General features: G+C 33.5%; 2 protein-coding genes across 2 annotated transcripts; one reads left to right on the forward strand and one right to left on the reverse strand.

Moving 5' to 3' along the window:
* Positions 1–15,047: 15,047 nt before the first annotated feature.
* On the forward strand, positions 15,048–18,687 carry LOC120357257. Its single transcript, XM_039447362.1, has 2 exons — positions 15,048–15,232; positions 15,419–18,687. The coding sequence occupies exons 1-2, from the start codon at positions 15,071–15,073 to the stop codon at positions 17,960–17,962; spliced, it is 2,706 nt and encodes a 901-aa protein (XP_039303296.1). The 5' UTR covers positions 15,048–15,070; the 3' UTR covers positions 17,963–18,687.
* A 133-nt stretch (positions 18,688–18,820) lies between these two features.
* Positions 18,821–20,408, reverse strand: LOC105204349. Its single transcript, XM_039447363.1, has 2 exons — positions 19,616–20,408; positions 18,821–19,274 (listed from the first exon to the last, which is right to left on the reverse strand). The coding sequence occupies exons 1-2, from the start codon at positions 19,655–19,657 to the stop codon at positions 18,975–18,977; spliced, it is 342 nt and encodes a 113-aa protein (XP_039303297.1). The 5' UTR covers positions 19,658–20,408; the 3' UTR covers positions 18,821–18,974.
* Between the last annotated feature and the right edge of the window lie 236 nt (positions 20,409–20,644).

The following is a 20,644-nucleotide window of genomic DNA, read 5'->3' on the forward strand; positions in this document are numbered from 1 at the left end:
TAGAAAAGAGAACAAAATGCTTATATTGTTAAAATTTCAAATTCAACATAGCATAAAAAATTAAGATCCCCAACAGTTAAAATATTGGCTTCAAAATAAAAAAAATAAAAAATAATAAATAAATAAATATGAGCTCCATTTTTGGCGGGAACATTTGAAAATATATAATTGTAAAGGGTCTGGGGTCCGCTGGACCCCGAATGGCATTTAAGGGTTAATTAACAAATCTCATTAAAATTATGCTCGTTTTAATCAGTAAGATCAGCCGTAACCCGGTACAGAGCCGGATTTTTCATTTTGGCTGTTAAAAATTTATAATAAAAAAAATACAGACTCGCAGCTAACCCAACCTGACACAGGTCTCCACCGTGACTCCTGCCGATTCTTAAGGATCGACAGGAGTACGGGTGCACTTTATGCACTAAGGTCGGTATTCATGGTCGATTCTTATTTTAAGATCGTCTTAAGTAACGTCTTAAGATGCTAATACGGCTCTCTGATTGGTTGATGGCATCTTAAGGTGACACTTAAGACGATCTTAAATATAAGAATCGACTATGAATACCGGCCTAAATGCATTTTAAACTGCACTTTAACTGCAATATTCGTAATTATGTACATAATTTTAATTCTTGAATTTCTATTATGTACATAATTTTAATTCCCAAATTTTTATTATGTACATAATTTTAATTCATGAATTTTTATTATGTACAATTCACGCAATAAATGCCTTCCAATATAGTGACGGCACGTTCATTGATGAGTCACCACGTTTATCTTCTCGGTAGTTTTCACGTTCATGACCGTAGAGAACTTGCGCATTTTCGGCCAATCCAGTCCGTCCGATTATAGCCACGAACGTGAAAACGACCTAGAAGGTAACACGCAATACCAAAACAGTATTGGAAGGCATTTATTGCGCGAATTGTACACACGGCGTCAGAAATGCCTTCACACCAAAATGGCTGATATGCCCCAATAGTGGCCATTTTGGTGTAAAGGCATTTCTGACGCCGTACGTGTGTACATAATTTTCGTGAACTCTAGGAACTTGAGACAATAACGTTCGCAACACTGATAATGAAAGTGGCTACAAGACATGATTCTATACAGCCCTAGCGTTTACATTTGTGCACGTTACTTTCCCCGCGTTTTTACATAACCTTGAATAACAATTGTGTTTAACCAGTTAATAATGTTCCTCGATGAGTGTTTTCAATAGTCTCCATAGTTCTGAATCTTACTTGTAATCAGGTAAGATAATTTGTTTTGATTGGTAGATTTTAATTTTAAGCTACACGTTCAACTACCTTTTAGGAAAAAAAGAAGAAATCAGAAATGTCGAGCGACGAAAGTATAGCTCATCGGCTAATCCAAATCGCAGCTAATGCATCAAATCAATCAACATTAGAAGAGAGAAATTTTTCTTCATTGATTTAATCAACAAGGAGAAATTTTAGAAGACAGGAATTAACATCCACCCCTCACAGAGGTTGAAAGAGGATGAGAACTTTCAAAAAAAAAGTCATGTTAATGAAGCTGTCAAACGCCGATTTTTTTCCATCAAAGCCGGAACTAAAATTTTTAAAGGAAAGAGAACTAGGTATTTACGGTAAAATGTTTATTGTTTCGTTTGAAGAAACAATAAACATATACTATTGAAAAGAATGCGTTGTGTCATGATTCTAAAAACTTATTATATCTAGGTGAAGCGAATACAGTACATGAGATACAAAGAGACAGTTCTTGCGAGGAATCAAGGCGAGCATAATTATCCTTTTTCATCCGCATATTCAGTATATGTTACGAATGTGCGGAATTGTGATAGCAAGAATGCAACAAAATAAAAAAATTATTCGCATCAGTTTTGACAATGGATCTGACTTGGAGACCAAAATAGGACAGAGTAAAATAGTGGTATTACCTCTGAAAGATTTTCCAAACGATTTGCCAATTCTTGTAAATGAAGATTTTGTTCCTCGTCCATCATCGCACACTAATTCTATTCTATCACCAACTCGTGCTTCAATCGTAAATCAAACGAGAGATCTCGCACGGAATGTGAATAATCCAGAACAAAGTTCACCTTCAATATTGTCCAATACCACTCTTCGCGAACGCCGTCATTCGACAAGGATATGGCGACAAAGGATTGAAGAAATGGACGAAGAGAATTTAGATGAGGATGACGATGATCATTTGTGTGTGCAAACATTATTTGTCTTGTAAGATGTTCTTATAGCGAAAAGGGATAGTTTTCAAAAATTCATAAATATATACTATTTAATCACCAGCAAATAATGATTTGTTATTACAGTAACGCGTAGGTAAAAACCAAAATTAATTTTTTTTAGGTCTCGCCAGAGTTTGATCCAGCAAATAATTTTGTTTCATTCCCATCTCTACCTAAAAACGCAGAAACTGCAACCATCGATGTCTCCAGAACCAATTGTGTCAATGAACTGTTGAGTCTTTATGCGGACGAGCAACTTCTGAGCAAAAATTTAAGCGTGAAATTTATCGGCGAAATAGGAATTGATGGCGGTGGCCTCACGAAAGAATTATTTAACATCTTTTTTGACAAATGCTCGAGCACGTTTTTTCAAGGTGAAGATTGTCTCGTTCCGTACTTGCCATTAAACAAATGGAGCGAACAAGACAAATTCATTACAATTGGACGGATTCTCGAACACATGTTAATTTTAACTAACAGTATTCCAGCAAAATTATCGAGGATTACTTTAACATTGATCGGAAAGTCTGATGCCAATATTGATCCTACAATACTATTGCAGGAATTAATGAATTATATAAATCCATATTTAAGAAAAATTCTTCAAAAAGGTCAAAGGAATTTCTCATCTCTGACAGAAAAAGAACAGGAAGTTATTGGGGACTTTTTCCGATCAAATAAATTTTTCGCAAAAGCTAACTTTGAGACTTTTTCAGAACATTTACAAGTAATTGCTACCAAATTGTTGGTCGACATCCCGCGGAAATTAATTGACAAACTTCGTCAGGGTGCACAACCAGAAAAATATCCCGATTTTTGGGCACGTTGCAATTTAACAGTTTTTTTAGATATGCTGGTATCTACACCGACCAAAGTCGTCAATTGCTTAGTCACCGACCCTTATCTTACAAATGAAGAAAATGAGGTGCTACATTATTTGATTATGTACATCAACTGTCTTGATAAAGACAATTTAATAAAGTTTATATTTTTAATAACAGTTTCGTATCAAATGCCAAATGTTATTAATATTAAGTTTAATGACTCTGTTGGATTGAGCCAAAGACCTATATTCACCACATGTACGGATACATTAATTTTGCCAAAAACTTACGTAAATAATAACGAGTTAAAAAATGATTTAAACATTTGTTTGCATACCGAAGAAGTCAAAGAGTATACGTCACATTGATGTTAAAATTTCTTTTAGTTTGTTAAATCAATGAGCTAAATATTCAGTTTCATTTTTAAACTACGTACATGTGCGATTAGATGGTAAACAGTACAAAAGATAAATGTGATATATGTTGATAAGTTGACTGATTTTTACTGTGGCAATTTTGAAGGAATAGTACATACTCATGTAAACGTGCAAGAAAAAAGAAAAAGTTATTTTAAGTTATGTATGAAGTTTATGAAGTTTTTTGATAATGTTCCTACTACTAATATTATTACCATTAATTATTACAACATTCGTTTTGTTATGACATTCATTTATTTTATTATTATCAAAGAGGAAAATTCATTTTACGTTATGTATGGAATTATGAAGCAATGACATTCGTTTATTTTATTACATACAAACATACAACAATTACACAAACAGTGTTAAAATACAACATATTTTCTTACGCAATTGTACCAAACAATAAGATGTACGAAGTGAGAATAATAAAAATTTGAAGAATATCTATTCAACGAATTCAATGTTCTCTTTAATTTATGAGGAAAAAACTGGTGAAAACTTAAACGAATGTAAGTTTTTATGAGTGAATTTTATTGGTCACTGATAGATTAACAAAACTTATAAATGTACATTTTACTTGCGTCGATAAGGTAGAGAAATCAACTCATCAATAAATTTACACATAATGTGTATTTCTCGCGATCTGAATTATCCAAAGCTATGACATTTTCCAGATGCATTTTTTGTACTTCATTTAGGTCTAAACATGCAGTAAAATTCGATGAAAGGGAATCAGTATTGTCACGATTTACTATAGGAGTAGAAACATCTACTCCTAATATTCTCAAGGACTCAGAAAGTCTTTCGTGTAAATTCATATTAGTTTCGAAAACATCCTAAACTGCGGTCGAAGTTGTATTATAATTTTGCAACATTCCTTCGAGCCACAGTTGACGCGGTGAGCGATTATTTTCTGTTCTCAAATTGTGAACATTCCATGCAGACTGGAATGATATCAGTCGTCTATCAATAACCTTCTTATATACATACTGTACACAAAACCTGTGCACAAGATTATTCACATCCATAATATTGTCGTTTTCCAGAGCATATAATAAAGAATAAACGGAGTCACACACTTCTTTAAAAACGTCAATCCATAATCTTTCTATTCTCTGATTATGTACGAATTTTCCAGTAATGTGACTTTCTCTATTCAAGCCACGAATTGTATTCATCAAAAAAGCCACGAGAATGTTTTCATAACCATGATTTGACCGTACTCGTGACGGTAATCCATAGCTGCCTACGGCTTCTGCAAACAAAGTCACGACAGGTTCGGCTTGAATAGAAGTCTTGCATGCCAAATAAATTATCAGCCGAGAGTATCCGTCAATACAGCCATGAATTACGAAGCCCTATCTGTAAAAGAAAACATATAATTACAAACGTTTTTAGAAACCAAGGCAATAAAATATATTCGTACATACCTGGAGAGCTTCAGATGTGCATCCATATGCCACAGACTTTGGTGTTGGTACCTCCTCTTGATTGATTGACTCCATCTACTGTACTCGCTGTTCCTATGGGATCGATTTCATTTAAAGCTTGTCTCACTTTATATCTTTGTACATGAAAACTTGCTGCTTTTAAATACGCTTGTACCATCTGTAAATGAACATAATGTAAATAAAAATAAGAATAATATGCTAGTTTTAGACGCATTTGGTATCTTACCGTTTGTCCAGCGTTTGAATGCTCTTTGTGGACTTTTACAATTTCTAATTTTAAGTCATCGTCCGAAATTTGAGCATATCGTGCACATGCATATTTAAAGAATATAACTTCTGATAAACAGTTTTTTCCGAACATCCAAGATGCTTCGCCATTTCACTTACTGTCCATCCGTCATCATACAGCATTTTTAGTTGACCTTGATTTATTTGGACGGTGGAACGCCCTGGTCCTTTAAATAAATTTTCAAGTTACAAATTAGAGCAAGTAAGTTAATAACTTCGGAAAGAAAGTTATTCTAAAACGTTTTACCATTGAAAATTTACTAAACTTTTCAAATCTGATTCAAATAAATTTTGAAGTAATAATAAAAAAATCACCATTCAAGTTAACTCTCGGAGCTACGTAAATCCTCGTTTGTTGTCAATCATTTTTGATAAGTAGTAAAACTTCGATTGCTTCTTTCAATTGGTTGTATGTTTCTTCTGATATCGCTGTAGATATCCTTTGTAAATTTTGCTAAGCAACAGGAAGCAAATGTTGCTCTATATTTCCAGCATATTGATAATACCTCACTGCTTCACTAAGAATTTTTCTAATTCTACGAAGAGTACGCACGACGTGTACGTCTACACGATTTTCCATTTCGCTGAAACATATTATGATGTTTTAATTTTCAATCAATATCTGTCGCTATATCAACAATAAAAATGTGTTTTTTGCTTCCTGTTTTTTGCTCTTAACTTCTTTGCTACTATCTCATATTTCGCAATTCCGTCGCGTAACGTGATGTTTTTTTGTCACTTCTGAAGTTCGTCAATTTTCATCTTGAGCGACAGAGAACAAAAAAACAGTGCGTTACGCGACGGAATTGCGAAATACGAGATAGTCGCAAAGAGGTTAAGAGCAGAAAATAGGAAGCAAAGAGCACATTGTAGATCAGCTTTAAATGTAGATTTGTTTGTCTGATAAACGACAATTATTACGCTTTTCTGGTAATTTCAGAACTTATAAATAAGTCACAGAAAAAACAAGAAACCCGATCATTTGACTATTGACATAGCATAATAATACTAATAATAATAACAGTGTACACTTACCCATAAATTGCATTAAGTTAAAACTTACAAATAATTGAATTATTCAATAACACAAACTCGTCTCCAGGAACACAATACACAGTTTGGATGGCGCCTATTACATAAGTTATGTAAAAACGCGGGGAACGTAACGTGCACAAATGTAAAAGCTAGGGCTGTATAGAATCATGTTCTGTATCCACTTTCATTATCAGTGTTGCGAACGTTATTGTCTCAAGTTTCTAGAGTTCACGAAAATTATGTACACACGTATTGGGGCACTATTGGGGCACATCAGCCATTTTGGTGTAAAGGCATTTCTGACGCCGTGTGTACAATTCGCGCAATAAATGCCTTCCAATATTGTTTTGATATTGCGTGTTACCTTCTAGGTCGTTTTCACGTTCGTGGCTATAATCGGACGAACTAGATTGGCCGAAAATGCGCAAGTTCTCTACGGTCATGAACGTGAAAACTACCGAGAAGATAAACGTGGTGACTCATCAATGAACGTGGCGTCACTATATTGGTAAGCATTTATTGCGCGAATTGTACATAATAAAAATTTGGGAATTAAAATTATGTACATAATAGAAATTCAAGAATTAAAATTATGTACATAATTACGAATATTGCAGTTAAAGTGCAGTTTAAAATGCATTTAGGTCGGTATTCATAGTCGATTCTTATATTTAAGATCGTCTTAAGTGTCACCTTAAGATGCCATCAACCAATCAGAGAGCCGTATTAGCATCTTAAGACGTTACTTAAGACGATCTTAAAATAAGAATCGACCATGAATACCGACCTTAGTGCATAAAGTGCACCCGTACTCCTGTCGATCCTTAAGAATCGGCAGGAGTCATGGTGGAGACCTGTGTCAGGTTGGGTTAGCTGCGAGTCTGTATTTTTTTTATTATAAATTTTTAACAGCCAAAATGAAAAATCCAGCTCTGTACCGGGTTACGGCTGATCTTACTGATTAAAACGAGCATAATTTTAATGAGATTTGTTAATTAACCCTTAAATGCCATCCGGGGTCCAGCGGACCCCAGACCCTTTACAATTATATATTTTCAAATGTTCCCGCCAAAAATGGAGCTCATATTTATTTATTTATTATTTTTTATTTTTTTTATTTTGAAGCCAATATTTTAACTGTTGGCGATCTTAATTTTTTATGCTATGTTGAATTTGAAATTTTAACAATATAAGCATTTTGTTCTCTTTTCTAAACCTTGAACAACATTGAAAATAATTTTCATAACTAAATATCAAAAAATCCATAAGTAAGGAGACATTTTTCATGCTGGGGTCTTTTAGACCCCATGTGTCATTTACGAGATTCTTGAGAAGTGTGGCATTTAAGGGTTAATTTGACTAAAATTTAGGATAAACGAATCCGTATTTCGACATGTTGGCCGGTCGGAATTACGAATTTGTTTTTCCCAAATTTTAGCCAAAATAATTAACAAATCTCATTAAAATTAGACATGAAATTCAACGTATTATTACGACACCAAAAACTACGGAGCGCACTATCTGGACCCCGTCATCGGCACGTGGACATCGAATTCGAAGTATTATTACACCTGGACACCGAAAACTATGGAGCGCACTATTTGGACCTCGTCATCGGCAACCTGGGACACGTCGACATCGAATTCGAGGTATTAATGCACGTAGACACCGAAAACTATGAAGCGCACTATCTGGACCTCGTCATCGGCAACCTGAGACACGTGGACATCGAATTCAAGTGATTCATAAGAATTGACTTAAAAATTCCCTAGCGGCAGAATTAAAATTACGTTTAGACATAATAAAAATCGGATGAATTTTTATTATGTCTAGATATAATAAAAATTCAGGAATTAAAATTATGTACATAATGGAAATTCAAGAATTAAAATTATGTACATAATGGAAATTCAAAAATTAAAATTATGTACTGTGACGTGACATCCCGTTTGGCTGTCCGTCACAGGGATTGTAAGATCTGAACGATGAGCGCACGCTGCGGCTTTACGTACTCTCGGCTCGAAGACGGACGTGTCGGCGAGTGCGCTTACAATTTTTGTTTTGTGTGCGTGTGTCCGTCCGTTAATTTTAGCGACGTTTTGCGGATCGGCGGCTAGCGGATAGTCATTTTTTGTATCGACGAAATCTCACCCGGCGAGCAGACTACAAGAAGGAGGACCTGCCGCTACTTGAGACCTTCCGGACCGTGCGCAGGATCATAGTAGCGCGCACGACAGGTGATCTCTCTTCATTTAATTACGTTATCTCTTACCGTCGCGCCTGTACGCAACAGTAAGGCCGCTGAAATTGCAGGACGCAAAGAGGGAAGGTCCGGCGTAGGGGATGTCGACACTCCACGCAGATCATCGCGTAGGAGACTCCGAACGAGGAGCTGCGAGAGAAAGTTCCTGACGTGGTCCCGAGCGCGGGGGCACCGGACGTCGAAGAGTCCGTTGGGATAGCCGTCCGGCTTCGGGAAAACCACGGGAAGAGTCGCGAGCTGCCCGAAGACACCGACCTACCTCGAATTGCGCGCCACGGCGCGACAGTCTGATTAGAATGTCGCGAGGACCGCGTGATAAAGCGGAACCAATAGAGCGGCGCGACGAACCCCCGTGCGTGGGGCGAGAGATCCTGCGTGCCGCCTGCAGTGTTGATAGACGGGCCGGGTTTTCTCGCGCATGCGCGACGGTAGAGCGTGGAAAGCAGCGACGTAGCTTTGCAAATGTAGCTAAAATGAGCGCATAAAGACCCGGCGTACTACTTTATTTATAGTTTGCATGAACAAAAATGTTACACAAATAAAAAAAAGTATATATATATATATCTTACAATGTATTATTTTTATTACATATTTGAGAATTTATTTTTATATTTGTTATGTTAATCAAATTGCAAATAATAAATTAAATTGCATTATAAAAACTAATTGTATTTATATTACCCTTATATTTATATTATCCTAATTTTTTATTTTTACTTATTGTAATCATCTGAATAAATTTAAATAATATTTCTGAGATATTTTAATAAAATATACTTTAAAATTATATACAATTAAAGAATATAATATGATTACAATGAGTTAAAATTTAAGAGTTTTAAAAATATTTTACAAAAAAATATATAATATATAGATAAAACACAATAATACTTAAACAGAAAATTTGCTCAATTTTTAAATTTTAAAAAGCATTTTTTTTTAATACAAATAACTTTATAGATTTTTTCTTTTTTAGTTTTTATTTTATTTTTGCATGAACTTTTAAATAACAGCGACATATGCGACGATGCTTTTGCAGTTAGATATATTCAACTGTAAACACGTAATACAATTTAGTTGTTTTCTATATGACACGTGACGCAACAAAAAAAACGCACCCATGAGACGGATCCTTTTTTGCCTCGGCGGTTTCTTCGATAGGATAGGCTAGGTTAAGGTAAATATATATTATTTAATTATTATGGATTTAAATGGAAAAGGAGCAATTAAGAAGGATAGAATTAGACAATTTCAATCATCATGGCTAGATGAAAAAGTTTTTAAAGGATGGTTGGCTCCTTGCCATCAAGAAAATAAAGCCATTTGCACTATATGCAATAAGACCATTAGATGTATGAAAACAGATTTAATTCAACACTCACAGACGGCCAAACATATTAAAAATGTAAATTTGAATAAAAATAATGACACTTTAGAAAATGTTAATGATTTGAGACAGACACCAAATTATCTCATAAAAACAAAGTAAAACGAGCCGGAATAAAATTAGTAGCATATTTTGCTGAACACAATACCTCTTTTTATTCTGTAAATCACTTAATTCCATTATTGAAGAATATTTGCATAGAACCTGAAGTTGTACAAGATCTTAAACTGGGCCGAATTAAATGTAAAAAAATTGTTACCGGTATATTAGCTAAATGCGAAGTTGAAAAACTTGTTGATAATTTAAAATGTTGCAAATTTTCAATTTTAATTGACAAAAGTACAGATATTTCTGACACAAAATTAATGTGCGTTCTTGTTAAATATGTTTGTCCTAAAAGTAAAAAAGTTATGACACAATTATTAGAATTGTTATCTTTAGACGGTAAAGATTGTTCCGCGAGTAAAATTTTTATAAGTTTTAAAAATCTTCTTGAAGAAAAAAAAATTCCAATTAAAAATGTTGTCGGAATGGCATGTAATAATGCATCAGTTATGATGGATGCAATAATTCGTTTGTGCAACTTATAAAATTAGAAGTACCACGATTAATCACATTAAATTGTATTTGCCATTCCTCCGCGCTAGTAGCCAGTAAAGCTTGCGATAAATTACCTTCTTCTTGTGAAAATTTAATTAGAAATATTTATAACTATGTTTCGGGCAGTGCAAAAAGATGTGCAAATTTACGAGAATTTCAAGAATTCTTCAATGTGGAAAGGAATAAGTTGTTAAAATTATCAAATACTAGATGGCTCATATTACAAAAATGCATTGTTGGAATTCTTCAAAATTGGAAGGTATTGACAAATTATTTTCTATTAGCAGTCGTTGAAGATAAATTAAAATCTGCAGAGATTATTTTATCTCATTTAAACGACAACATAATTAAAGTGTACTTTTTATTTTTAAAATATGTGTCAGATTTTTTTAATAATTTTAATGCTTTGTTTCAATCGCGTAAAATCTTAATTCATAAATTATTTGTAAATAGTCGACAATTAATTGTTCAAATAGCTCAAAATTTTATAACTCCAAATTCATTAAAAGATATTAATAATTTAGATACAAGTAATGAGAAAAATATTTTAAATTTAGAATAAATATATGTGGGGCCCGAATGTGAGATTTTATTAGAATCATTATCTTTGGAATGTAGACAAGAAATTAAATTAGCATGTTTGAATTTTTACATAACGGCAGTTCAAGAGAACTGCTTAAACGTTTACCGTATAAGGATCATGTTTTCGAATGTTTGACTTTTTTAGATCCAAAAATAGCACTGTACTATGAAAATAGAGCTAAAATTAAAGATTTGACTAATATTGCCACAATTGTAGAAAACATTAATATTACAAAATTAGCTTATGAATGGAGAATTTTACCTTCCATTTTTGATGATGAGCAGAAAAAAGAATTAGAATCTTTAGAGATTGATAACATGTGGCATAAAATATTAACATACAAAGATTTTAATGATCAAGAAGTTTTTCAAAATTTAAAATTATTAGTAGAAATAGTTCTTTCTTTTCCCCATTCAAATGCTGAAGCCAAACGAATTTTTTCAATGGTAACCGATATAAAAAATAACAAAAGAAATCGTTTGAATAATGATACTGTTTCTGCTCTTTGTGTAGTTCGGTCAAGCTTTCAAGCTAAAGGCATTAATTGCACTAATTTTGAAATTGATCCTAGGCATTTAGAACTGCATAACGCACAAAATTTATATAAAAATCAAAATACATCTGATGAGACTTAATAATTTTGTTTTTATATTTTATTTTGCTTCATAATTTTGCTTTTCTTTGTTATTTTGCATAGAGTCACACATGTAGCCAGTATTTTTTATTGTTAGTTATTGCTGATATAAATTTTATTTAAAAATTTTAATTACAAGTTAATTATTATTTTACTATTTTTTTTTAATTATTTATTTATATTTCTTGTTTATGTTTGTGTAATTTTATTTTAGTTTTTAAACAGTTATTTTAAAAAGTGCACATTTTATTTTTATTTTAGTATTAATCATTTAAATATTATTTAATTTTATTTTTATACAATTTTATTTTCCCATACAGCACAAAAATTGCAACAACATTATTACAACGTTGCAATAATATTTTTGCAAAGAAAAGATTGCAGAAATATCGTTACAACGTATTGTATATATGTTGCGTAAGTTCTGTACTGTATGAATATAGTTCTTAAACGATTGTTTAAAAGTGCACATTTTATTTATTTATTTATTTTTTTTTTTGTTAACTGTTTAAATATATAATTTAATAGGAAGGACCGTCTGAGGAGGGGTTTTTAGTAGGTAGGCAATAGATGGTAGAATCTTTTACGATGTACCTCTATTGAATTCCACACAACCCGGAGCACGGGCTCTAGGGCGTCTTGCTCTTCTTAAAGTGAGAATCGGAAAGTCATTGTCTTTTTGATGAGGATTAGAAGATTGTCGCTTTTAGAAGGGTCTTGCGAAGATTTTCCCCTTAAAAAAAAAAAATTACTAGTTTATCTTATTTAAACATTGCTAAAAGTATTTGTCAATTTTTATTTTAGTTTAGTTATATTTCATTTTTTATAAATTATTTTTTTTATAAATTATTTTGTTTACATTTTATTAGTAAATATTATTTATTGTTTAATAATATTTATATTATATGTATGTGTGTAAAAATTTGTAATATAAAAAATTTTATAAATTTGAAAAATGTTACATTTCATATTTTATTTATTTATTGTTTTATATATTATTATATATATTATATATACATTTACACACACACACACACATACATACACGTATATGATGTGTAAATATCATTAAAAACCTATTTTTTGTAAAATAATTTGTTTGGGGTCTTAATGATCTCCTTTTTACTATCAACGGATACTTTACTGCAGCTTTAATGGACGCGCATGCGCGAAAAAGCCCGGCCCGTCTATCAACACTGGCCGCCTGCCAAATTTCTTCGCGTTATCGATCACTTTGCTGTGGATCGTCACGGGTGCGCCATCAAGAGCCGAGACGATAGGAGCCCCTTTCGAGTACGCGTCACATCCCCGCACGAGGACGAGTTTCGAGCCAAGCCAGCGTCGTGGTGAGACAAACGAGACTTATGTAAAGCCACCGATTTCGCCGGTCAGATGAGTCGCGCGTGCAAGAGTCGCCTTTAGAGTTAACGTAAATTCGCCGTAAAATCTTCCGCCGGGATGGGAACACGCCAGTGATCGCGTGCTGTCCACGTGCTCAACCGCCGTACGCCTCATCCGACCAAGTCGCGTCTTGATTCTTTTCGGTTCCGTTTATTGAGAGCGTCGCCGACCCCACAGCCAAGTCGCGTTAATTGTGTCATATTCTTGTGTGTCGTCTGTAGTAGCGTTTGTATGTGTTCCTGTTTGGCGATCGCGTATTTCCGAACGCTTGCTTCGTATCGAATCGCCATATAATTCCGCGTGAAATGAGAGTGCGTGTGCAGAGTTGCGAGTGTGCACGGCGTTTGTCCGCCGCTACTTAGAATGGAATTTTGACTCTCTCCGTTCGGGGAGCTCGTACCGGCGACCGCATAGTATTTTCCGACTGCGCCCGGGTCGCGAGACATCGTCGCAGAACCATGTGGGTAGTGTTAGATCTCGGAAATACATTGTCCATTACTTTATTAAATTGAAGTGTTTTCTTTAAGTCCCCTCGCTCTCCTCTACCACCCCGCCCGCCGCGAACCACTCCCTCTGCCAATTCCGTGGCTGAGCTACCGGTTAAAAGAGCCCGTTACTGCCCGTGACGAAGTAAAGTATTTTCGCGTTCCTTTTCCCGGCCTGAATCGCGAGATCGGTAACGTCCTGATCTAAGAGTGGCACGCTCGCTCGTGCCTGGCGCCCAATCGTACCGTCTAACTTCGCGCACTTGATGTGAACGACTTTGCGAACATCTTGGCTACCTAACTAGCTACCTCACGAGCAATTAACGTAGTTGCACCACGCTCGTGAGTGCGGTCGCAGTACATAATGGAAATTCAAGAATTAAAATTATGTACATAAAAATTCTAGAATTAAAATTATGTACGTAATAGAAATTGAAGAATTAAAATTATGTACATAATGGTAATTCGAGAATTAAAATTATGTACATAATACAAATTGTAGAATTAAAATTATTTACATATTACAAAATCGGCAATTACAATTATGTGCATAATTTTAATTTCCGAAAAAATTTTATGTCATAACATAAAATAAATTCAGAATTAATATTTTGTCTAGACATAATTTTAATTCTGCCATTTTCAATTATGTAATAGTTTAATAATAATTCAATGAATTATAAATATGTCTAGACATAAAATAATTTCTTTTCTTTGAGAATCAATTTAATTTGGTAGAATTTTTATGATAGTATTAAATAGCAAAACGGCGTGCCATAGATTTCGCCACTATCGTGACCTTTTTATTCCCTTTTGTTATTACTTTAAGATCACTTGCAGTAAAATCAAACCAGATTATCATAGGCCCTCGTTTTGTATTTTCTCTTCTCTCTCTTTTCCGGCCGTTCCTCGGAAACCTATAAAAATTGTTTTTCGAGACTAAGAGTTACTAGAGTCCTATATAAAGAGAGAAGCGACATTGATGTCCGAAGCTCTGATTGGTAATCTGATGGTTTCTCTGATTGGGTATCCCTTCCTAAGCAAGCAGCCATATTGGGACCGCAGCTGTTTGAACAGTCGACCACAGTCGACATGGTCGATACTTAGGTTAGAACTAAGAAGTCAAGCAAAGTCAAGTAAGAAAAAATAAGAATAATTATAATTAAGACCAAAATATTTAGACACGATCCCATGATGCGCACGGAAAATCGATACGTGCAAGGTGTGTACATGCGCGCGTGTGCGTATACGTTTGGCAGCTGCGTGCCAGACGAGAATTGATTATTATATACACAACTTGCACGTAGCGGTTCTCCGAGTCTGAGATCATGCCAAAACGTTTGGGCCTTAATTATAAAATTAAAATTTATTATTGTAAATAAAAGGTTATGTAACTTTGATTTATATTTGTTTCTTATTTTTTTGTTTATAGTGTTTATAATTAATATTAATATTATAAATATGGTACGAAGATGCGAAGTTTTTGGCTGCCCTGTTAGACAAAGTCAGGGGTTACGATTATTTTACTTTCCAAAATGTGAAAAACAACGTTTATCTTGGCTATCTTGGATAAGAGTCAAACGACCTGGATGGATCCTTAAAACGAATAGTCGTATATGTGAAGTAATTATCTCATCGACTAATCATTTTTATGTATAGCCGGTATATTGATAGTTGATTCTTATATTTAAGACAGTTTTGAAATAAGTACCGACTATGAATATCGACTCATATGACATTCTAATGTAATATGATTTTACTTTTTACATGATATAACATATATCTGTTATTTTGTATATATATTTTCAGTTGCACTTTGCTTTAAATTATTATGAGAAGCGACAGGATGGCAAGAAAATATTAAAAAATACAGTTATACCCAGTTTACAACAAGAGTCATTAGAAAATCAGTCATTTGAAAATCCAGAGCTACAAAGAGAAACATTAAAATACATGGAAAATGCAGAGCATTTAAAGACATCATTGGAAGGATTTCAAACTTCTAAAACTAAAGCTTATTTATCGGATATTACTAATGTTTTTCATGCGAAAAAATCAATCGTTTTACATGATTCAGATTGTTCAACATCTGTTTTATCAAAGAAATTGCTATCTCAAATGTCTTCTGTTAGAGACTCTACAGTAGATAAAGGAATTACTGAACCATCTGAATCAAGTAATAATATTTCTTTGAGCCATCCTGATTATTCTTTTTTAAATGACTCTATACCAATAGAAGTTACACAGCCATTCTTATTTTGTCCAGTTAACAAATCTGATATTATAAAACATGACGAAAGTTTTATACAATCTAATCTAACAGAAAATGTCAATACTCAAACAAATATATTTGAATACAATAATGTCAATACTCAAACTATTACATTTGAACGTCATAATATCAGCACTCAAACAAATATATTTGAATATAATAATGTCAGTACTCAAACTAATACATTTGAACATCATAATATCAGCACTCAAACAGATACGTTTGATATCAGTATTCAAACAAATAAATTTGAATATAACAATATTTCTGTTGATAATTTTGTAACAATCGTTGAGGCATTAAAGAAAGAGATAGCTAAGAAACAGAAGAGAATTGAAAGCCTTGAAAAGCAGCATAATATTATTAAAAAAACTAGTAATAAAGTTTATAAAATGTATTCTGACATTAAACACAAGTATGCAGCTCATTACAAACAAGTAAAACGCTTGAAAGAAAATAAAAACAAGATTTATGGTATTCTTGACAAGAAGTTGCATCCAGATCAAATAGAAGCTTTAAATAGAAAATCAAATAATGGATTAAAATGGAGCTTTGTTACTATAAAAGATGCTCTTGTTTTTAAAATGAAATGGGGAACACAAGGTTACATCAATTTTGTTAAGCGTCTTCCTATTTATCCTAGCATTCGGACATTGCAAAGACAATTATTTCATTTAAAATTTAATAGCGGTATTCTACTAGAAGTGTTTGACATGATGAAGACTGAAGTACCTTGTATGACCACAGAAGAAAGAGAATGTGTAATGGTACTTGATGAAATGTCAATAAAACCTGGCGAAGTGTTTGATCCATCAATACAAAGAATGATTGGATACTGCACTTTTCCTGCACACTCAGGAATTGCAACAAAAGTTTTAGTTATTTTATTAGCAGGAATTTCTCGTAGATGGAAGATTACTGTTGCTTATTATTTTACTGGTACGGCAGATTTCGAATGCAAAATAGAAGATGTAAATGCTACAGGAAATGCATTGAAAACAATCATTCTCACTTTAATTGAAAAAGCAGAAAATATTGATCTGCGTGTTAACTCAGTGATCAGCGATATGGGCAGTGACAACAAAGCCATGTGGAATGCATTCGGAGTTGGTTGTACCAAAGAATACGTAAAAACAAGCATTATACACCCTGTTAGACCAGCAAATAGATTATATTTTATTCCTGATCCAGTACATTTGTTTAAGAATATTAAACATATGTTGGAAAATAATAAAAGTATTCGTTTTCCTGCAGATATCTGTGCCGCGAATAATTTATCTAATTCTTTAGTAGATATTCAACATATTGAAACATTACTGCATCATGAAAACAAGCATGAATTGAAAATAGCTTATAAACTCAAAGATACTAATTTACACTGCAAAAATCAATATAACAAGATGAAAGTGTCTACTGCTAGTTCAGTTTTAAATAAAAGAACAGAAACAGCGTTAAAAACTTATGCCAATTATACAAGTGATAATTCATTTAAAACTACAACTTTTTTTATTAATCTTGTGGATCGTTGGTTTAACATCATGACAAATAGATCTCGTATCTTTGCTCTCAGTAAATCCAATATTAAAATGTATAATGATGTTATTGCTCATCTAAGGAAAATTCAGCAAATATTTCGTTCCATGTTAATAGGGAAAAAAGGACACTGGAAGCCAGTACAATCTGGAGTAATAATGGCAATAGAAAGCATTATCGAATTGCAACAATATTTTTTAAATGAAAAGGGGTATAAATTTTTTTTAACAGGCCGTTTCACTCAAGATTGCCTCGAAAATCTATTTTCTCTCTTAAGATTTAGACAACCTATTCCAAACCCTCTTCTTGTTAAGCAAAATTTAAAAGTTATTACAATCACTCAAGTTTGCTCATGCTCTAAAATTACAAGTTATAATGATGATGAGAAAGATGATAATGTTGAACAAGTAAAGTTAGATTTCTTGAAAACGTCACAAGAAATAGCAGCAGCTAGACAAAAAGCAGAAGAAGTAGATGTTTTCATGGAAGGTGTTGCCATTAATATTCCAGAATTACAAGATAGTCACATGAATTTAATTGATTCTTGAGAATGGCCCATTATATATGATATTGCTGGAGCAGTTGTACATTCCGTTAAAAATAGCATGAAAATATGTGATACATGTTACAAATCCGTTCTGTGGCAAGGCATGGATTCTCATTCATTTTCGATTGTTGTAGATTTTCGAAGTTATACAGATAATAGCTTGTGCAAGGTATCAGATTCTTGTTTTAAAGCTATCATGAAAGCTGAAATTACATTTCGAGAACTGAGAGACTCATTTGAAAAAATAGAAAAGATTAAAATTATTGACTATCTTGTTGAGAAGTTACTATATGTTTGGGAAGTCAATATTCCACAATGTCACAATATTACTGTAAAGATTTTGACTAAGTTTCTTCGCATGCGATTTAGAATGTTTAATCTCCAACGTAAAGAATGCATGGAGAAGGAAAATAAAAGCCGCACACACAGTAGCAAGACAATGGATATGCATATGATTGTTGAAAATCTTTAAAAGTTTATTTCTTTTCTTTTGTGTTTTGATTGAAAATTAAGACACAAAGGGAAAGAAAATCCAAATAGATGTGTGTTATATCAAAAGTATAAATTAATTCTTACCTGTGATTCTACATATGTGATATTATGAGATTTAAGAATGAAACATTTTTTTGTTTATCTAATATTATATAAATTCTAAATATTATGTAATGTTATGAAATTTATGAGTTAAAATTTTTTTGTTTATGTAATGCTACATAATATATATTATTAGAAGAATACCGTTTAACTACGTTGTAATTAGATATAAGCAATTTCAATCGCTCAAATAGTTATAATAATCGGGAAATTTCCGCAATTATTTGTAAAAGTTTGTTTTTATTTCTTGCGAGGAGTGTTTACTTCTGTTATATTAAAGTGAAATATTAATAAAAGTTTGTATGAGGTAATGGTATTATAAAGAAATTAATATCAAAAATAAAAATGTAAAAGATATAATTATTTTAATGTACAATATTAAAAATAAAAATTATGAATTTTCATTAAAAATTACAAGATCACATCTTTCGTATTTTGGCATAATAGTTTTTCCGTCGTCGTCCACTTGAACTTGTACTAGTTTTCATGAATTGCTTCATACAATATATCTTACTCTCCATTTGTTCAATAGCAGAAAGCATCATTGCCACTTTATTTAGGTTTGCATTATGCTCATGTTCCAGATGGATAATTAATTGTGAAGCTTCATCATTTTGAGTTTTTAGCTGATCGATGAGCAATGTATTACTTGTAATATCAGCAGTTTCAGAATTAGATTGATTTACAGAAATGTCTGAAGCTTTATCAATAATTGTGCACTGTAAGAAAAAATGATTATATTAAAGAAAACTACGCATAAAAGATACAACTATTTAAAACAGATATACATACACAAATATGATATAATTAACTCTCCTCAAACTAACCTATTTTTCATTTCTTGAATTATCTGGATCATAGGTGACTTTTATCTGTACTGATAAAAAACAACGTGACTTGATAAATAAGTCCTCATATTAGCAATTTTTTTAGAAAAGGGAGATCAATCCCATCTATTTTATTGTCTATCCAATAAATTTAAATTGAAAAATCTGAGTCAATAATATGATCCAGGTAATTTAACCTCTCTGCAAAAAATTAATAAGACAACTAAACTAACCTGATCAATATAATCCAGCTTCCTTTTACCATCATTACACATTTGGCTCACTTTCTAACAAAACAGAAAAATAGTCATGTTCAAACATAATAACCTTACTGCAATTAATAAACACAGAACCGATTATACAAGTATTACTTACTTCTTGCTGTGACATTTTTAACGTTTGGATATGATCCCGTGACGTGCGCGAAAAAAAAACGTGAAAATTGCTATGTGTATTAAACAATAAACCTTAATTTCACGCTGACGGAGTATCAATTATGACGTTTATTAAGTGCAGTTTGTTGACATGGAGTGGTCACAATATGGCAGTGCTGAAAATGATGGTGGGGATTCGAAGAATATATAGAACACTATTAGAGGTAGTGGTGGGGGTTCGATGTCGCTTCTCTCTTTATATAGGACTCTAAGAGTTACCGTCCCGCGTAGTACCGACAGATCCAAATGAGGGAGGGGAGTGACCCCCTTCGGTGGATTGACGATTTGACGGCGGATCAAACCAGACAGCATTTGGAGGATAGGGGGCTAAGCTTGCAAGGGATAGTACCGGTTTTGAGAGAGCGTCTTAGGCGTTACGAAACCGCGGTGTTGCGCGAATCGACCCGTATCGATACCGCATCAGGGGGAGCCACGATGCCATTGACACCTCCACGCGATGGGAGGGGGGACCGTCCCGAGTTGCATTTTTTGGATCCCTCACACCAGGGGCGGGAGGGGGAGAAGGTAAATAGTTACGCGAAGGAAAATCGCGGTGCCAGATCCCGCTAATCGACAGGGGCAGTACCCCGCACCACGGAGCCCCGTTCCTCGCATAGCTCCGCGTCGGACGCGTATAATTTGATGCGTAAGTGGAATCTCCACTTTTCCGGGAAGAAAGGTAGCGACGCGGAAGCGTTTCTGTTGCGAATAAAAGAAGCTCGCGCGATAGTACCGATTAGCGACGCCGATCTGTTCAAATGCCTCCCGTTATTTTTATCGGACATAGCGTTATACTGGGTGCGTCTCGAAAGCGGACACTGGTGTACC

The sequence above is a fragment of the Solenopsis invicta genome, chromosome 3 (assembly GCF_016802725.1).
Source record: "Solenopsis invicta isolate M01_SB chromosome 3, UNIL_Sinv_3.0, whole genome shotgun sequence".
Taxonomy (NCBI): Eukaryota; Metazoa; Arthropoda; class Insecta; order Hymenoptera; family Formicidae; genus Solenopsis; species Solenopsis invicta.

Bases quoted from the DNA above. Each gene is read 5' to 3' on its own strand.
- LOC120357257 (XM_039447362.1), top strand. From the start codon at position 15,071: ATGGTACGAAGATGCGAAGTTTTTGGCTGCCCTGTTAGACAAAGTCAG. The intron at 15,233-15,418 runs GTAATTATCTCA...ATATATTTTCAG, and splicing joins CGAATAGTCGTATATGTGAA to TTGCACTTTGCTTTAAATTA.
- LOC105204349 (XM_039447363.1), bottom strand. From the start codon at position 19,657: ATGTGTAATGATGGTAAAAGGAAGCTGGATTATATTGATCAG. The intron at 19,275-19,615 runs GTTAGTTTAGTT...TTTTTCTTACAG, and splicing joins AGCTGGATTATATTGATCAG to TGCACAATTATTGATAAAGC.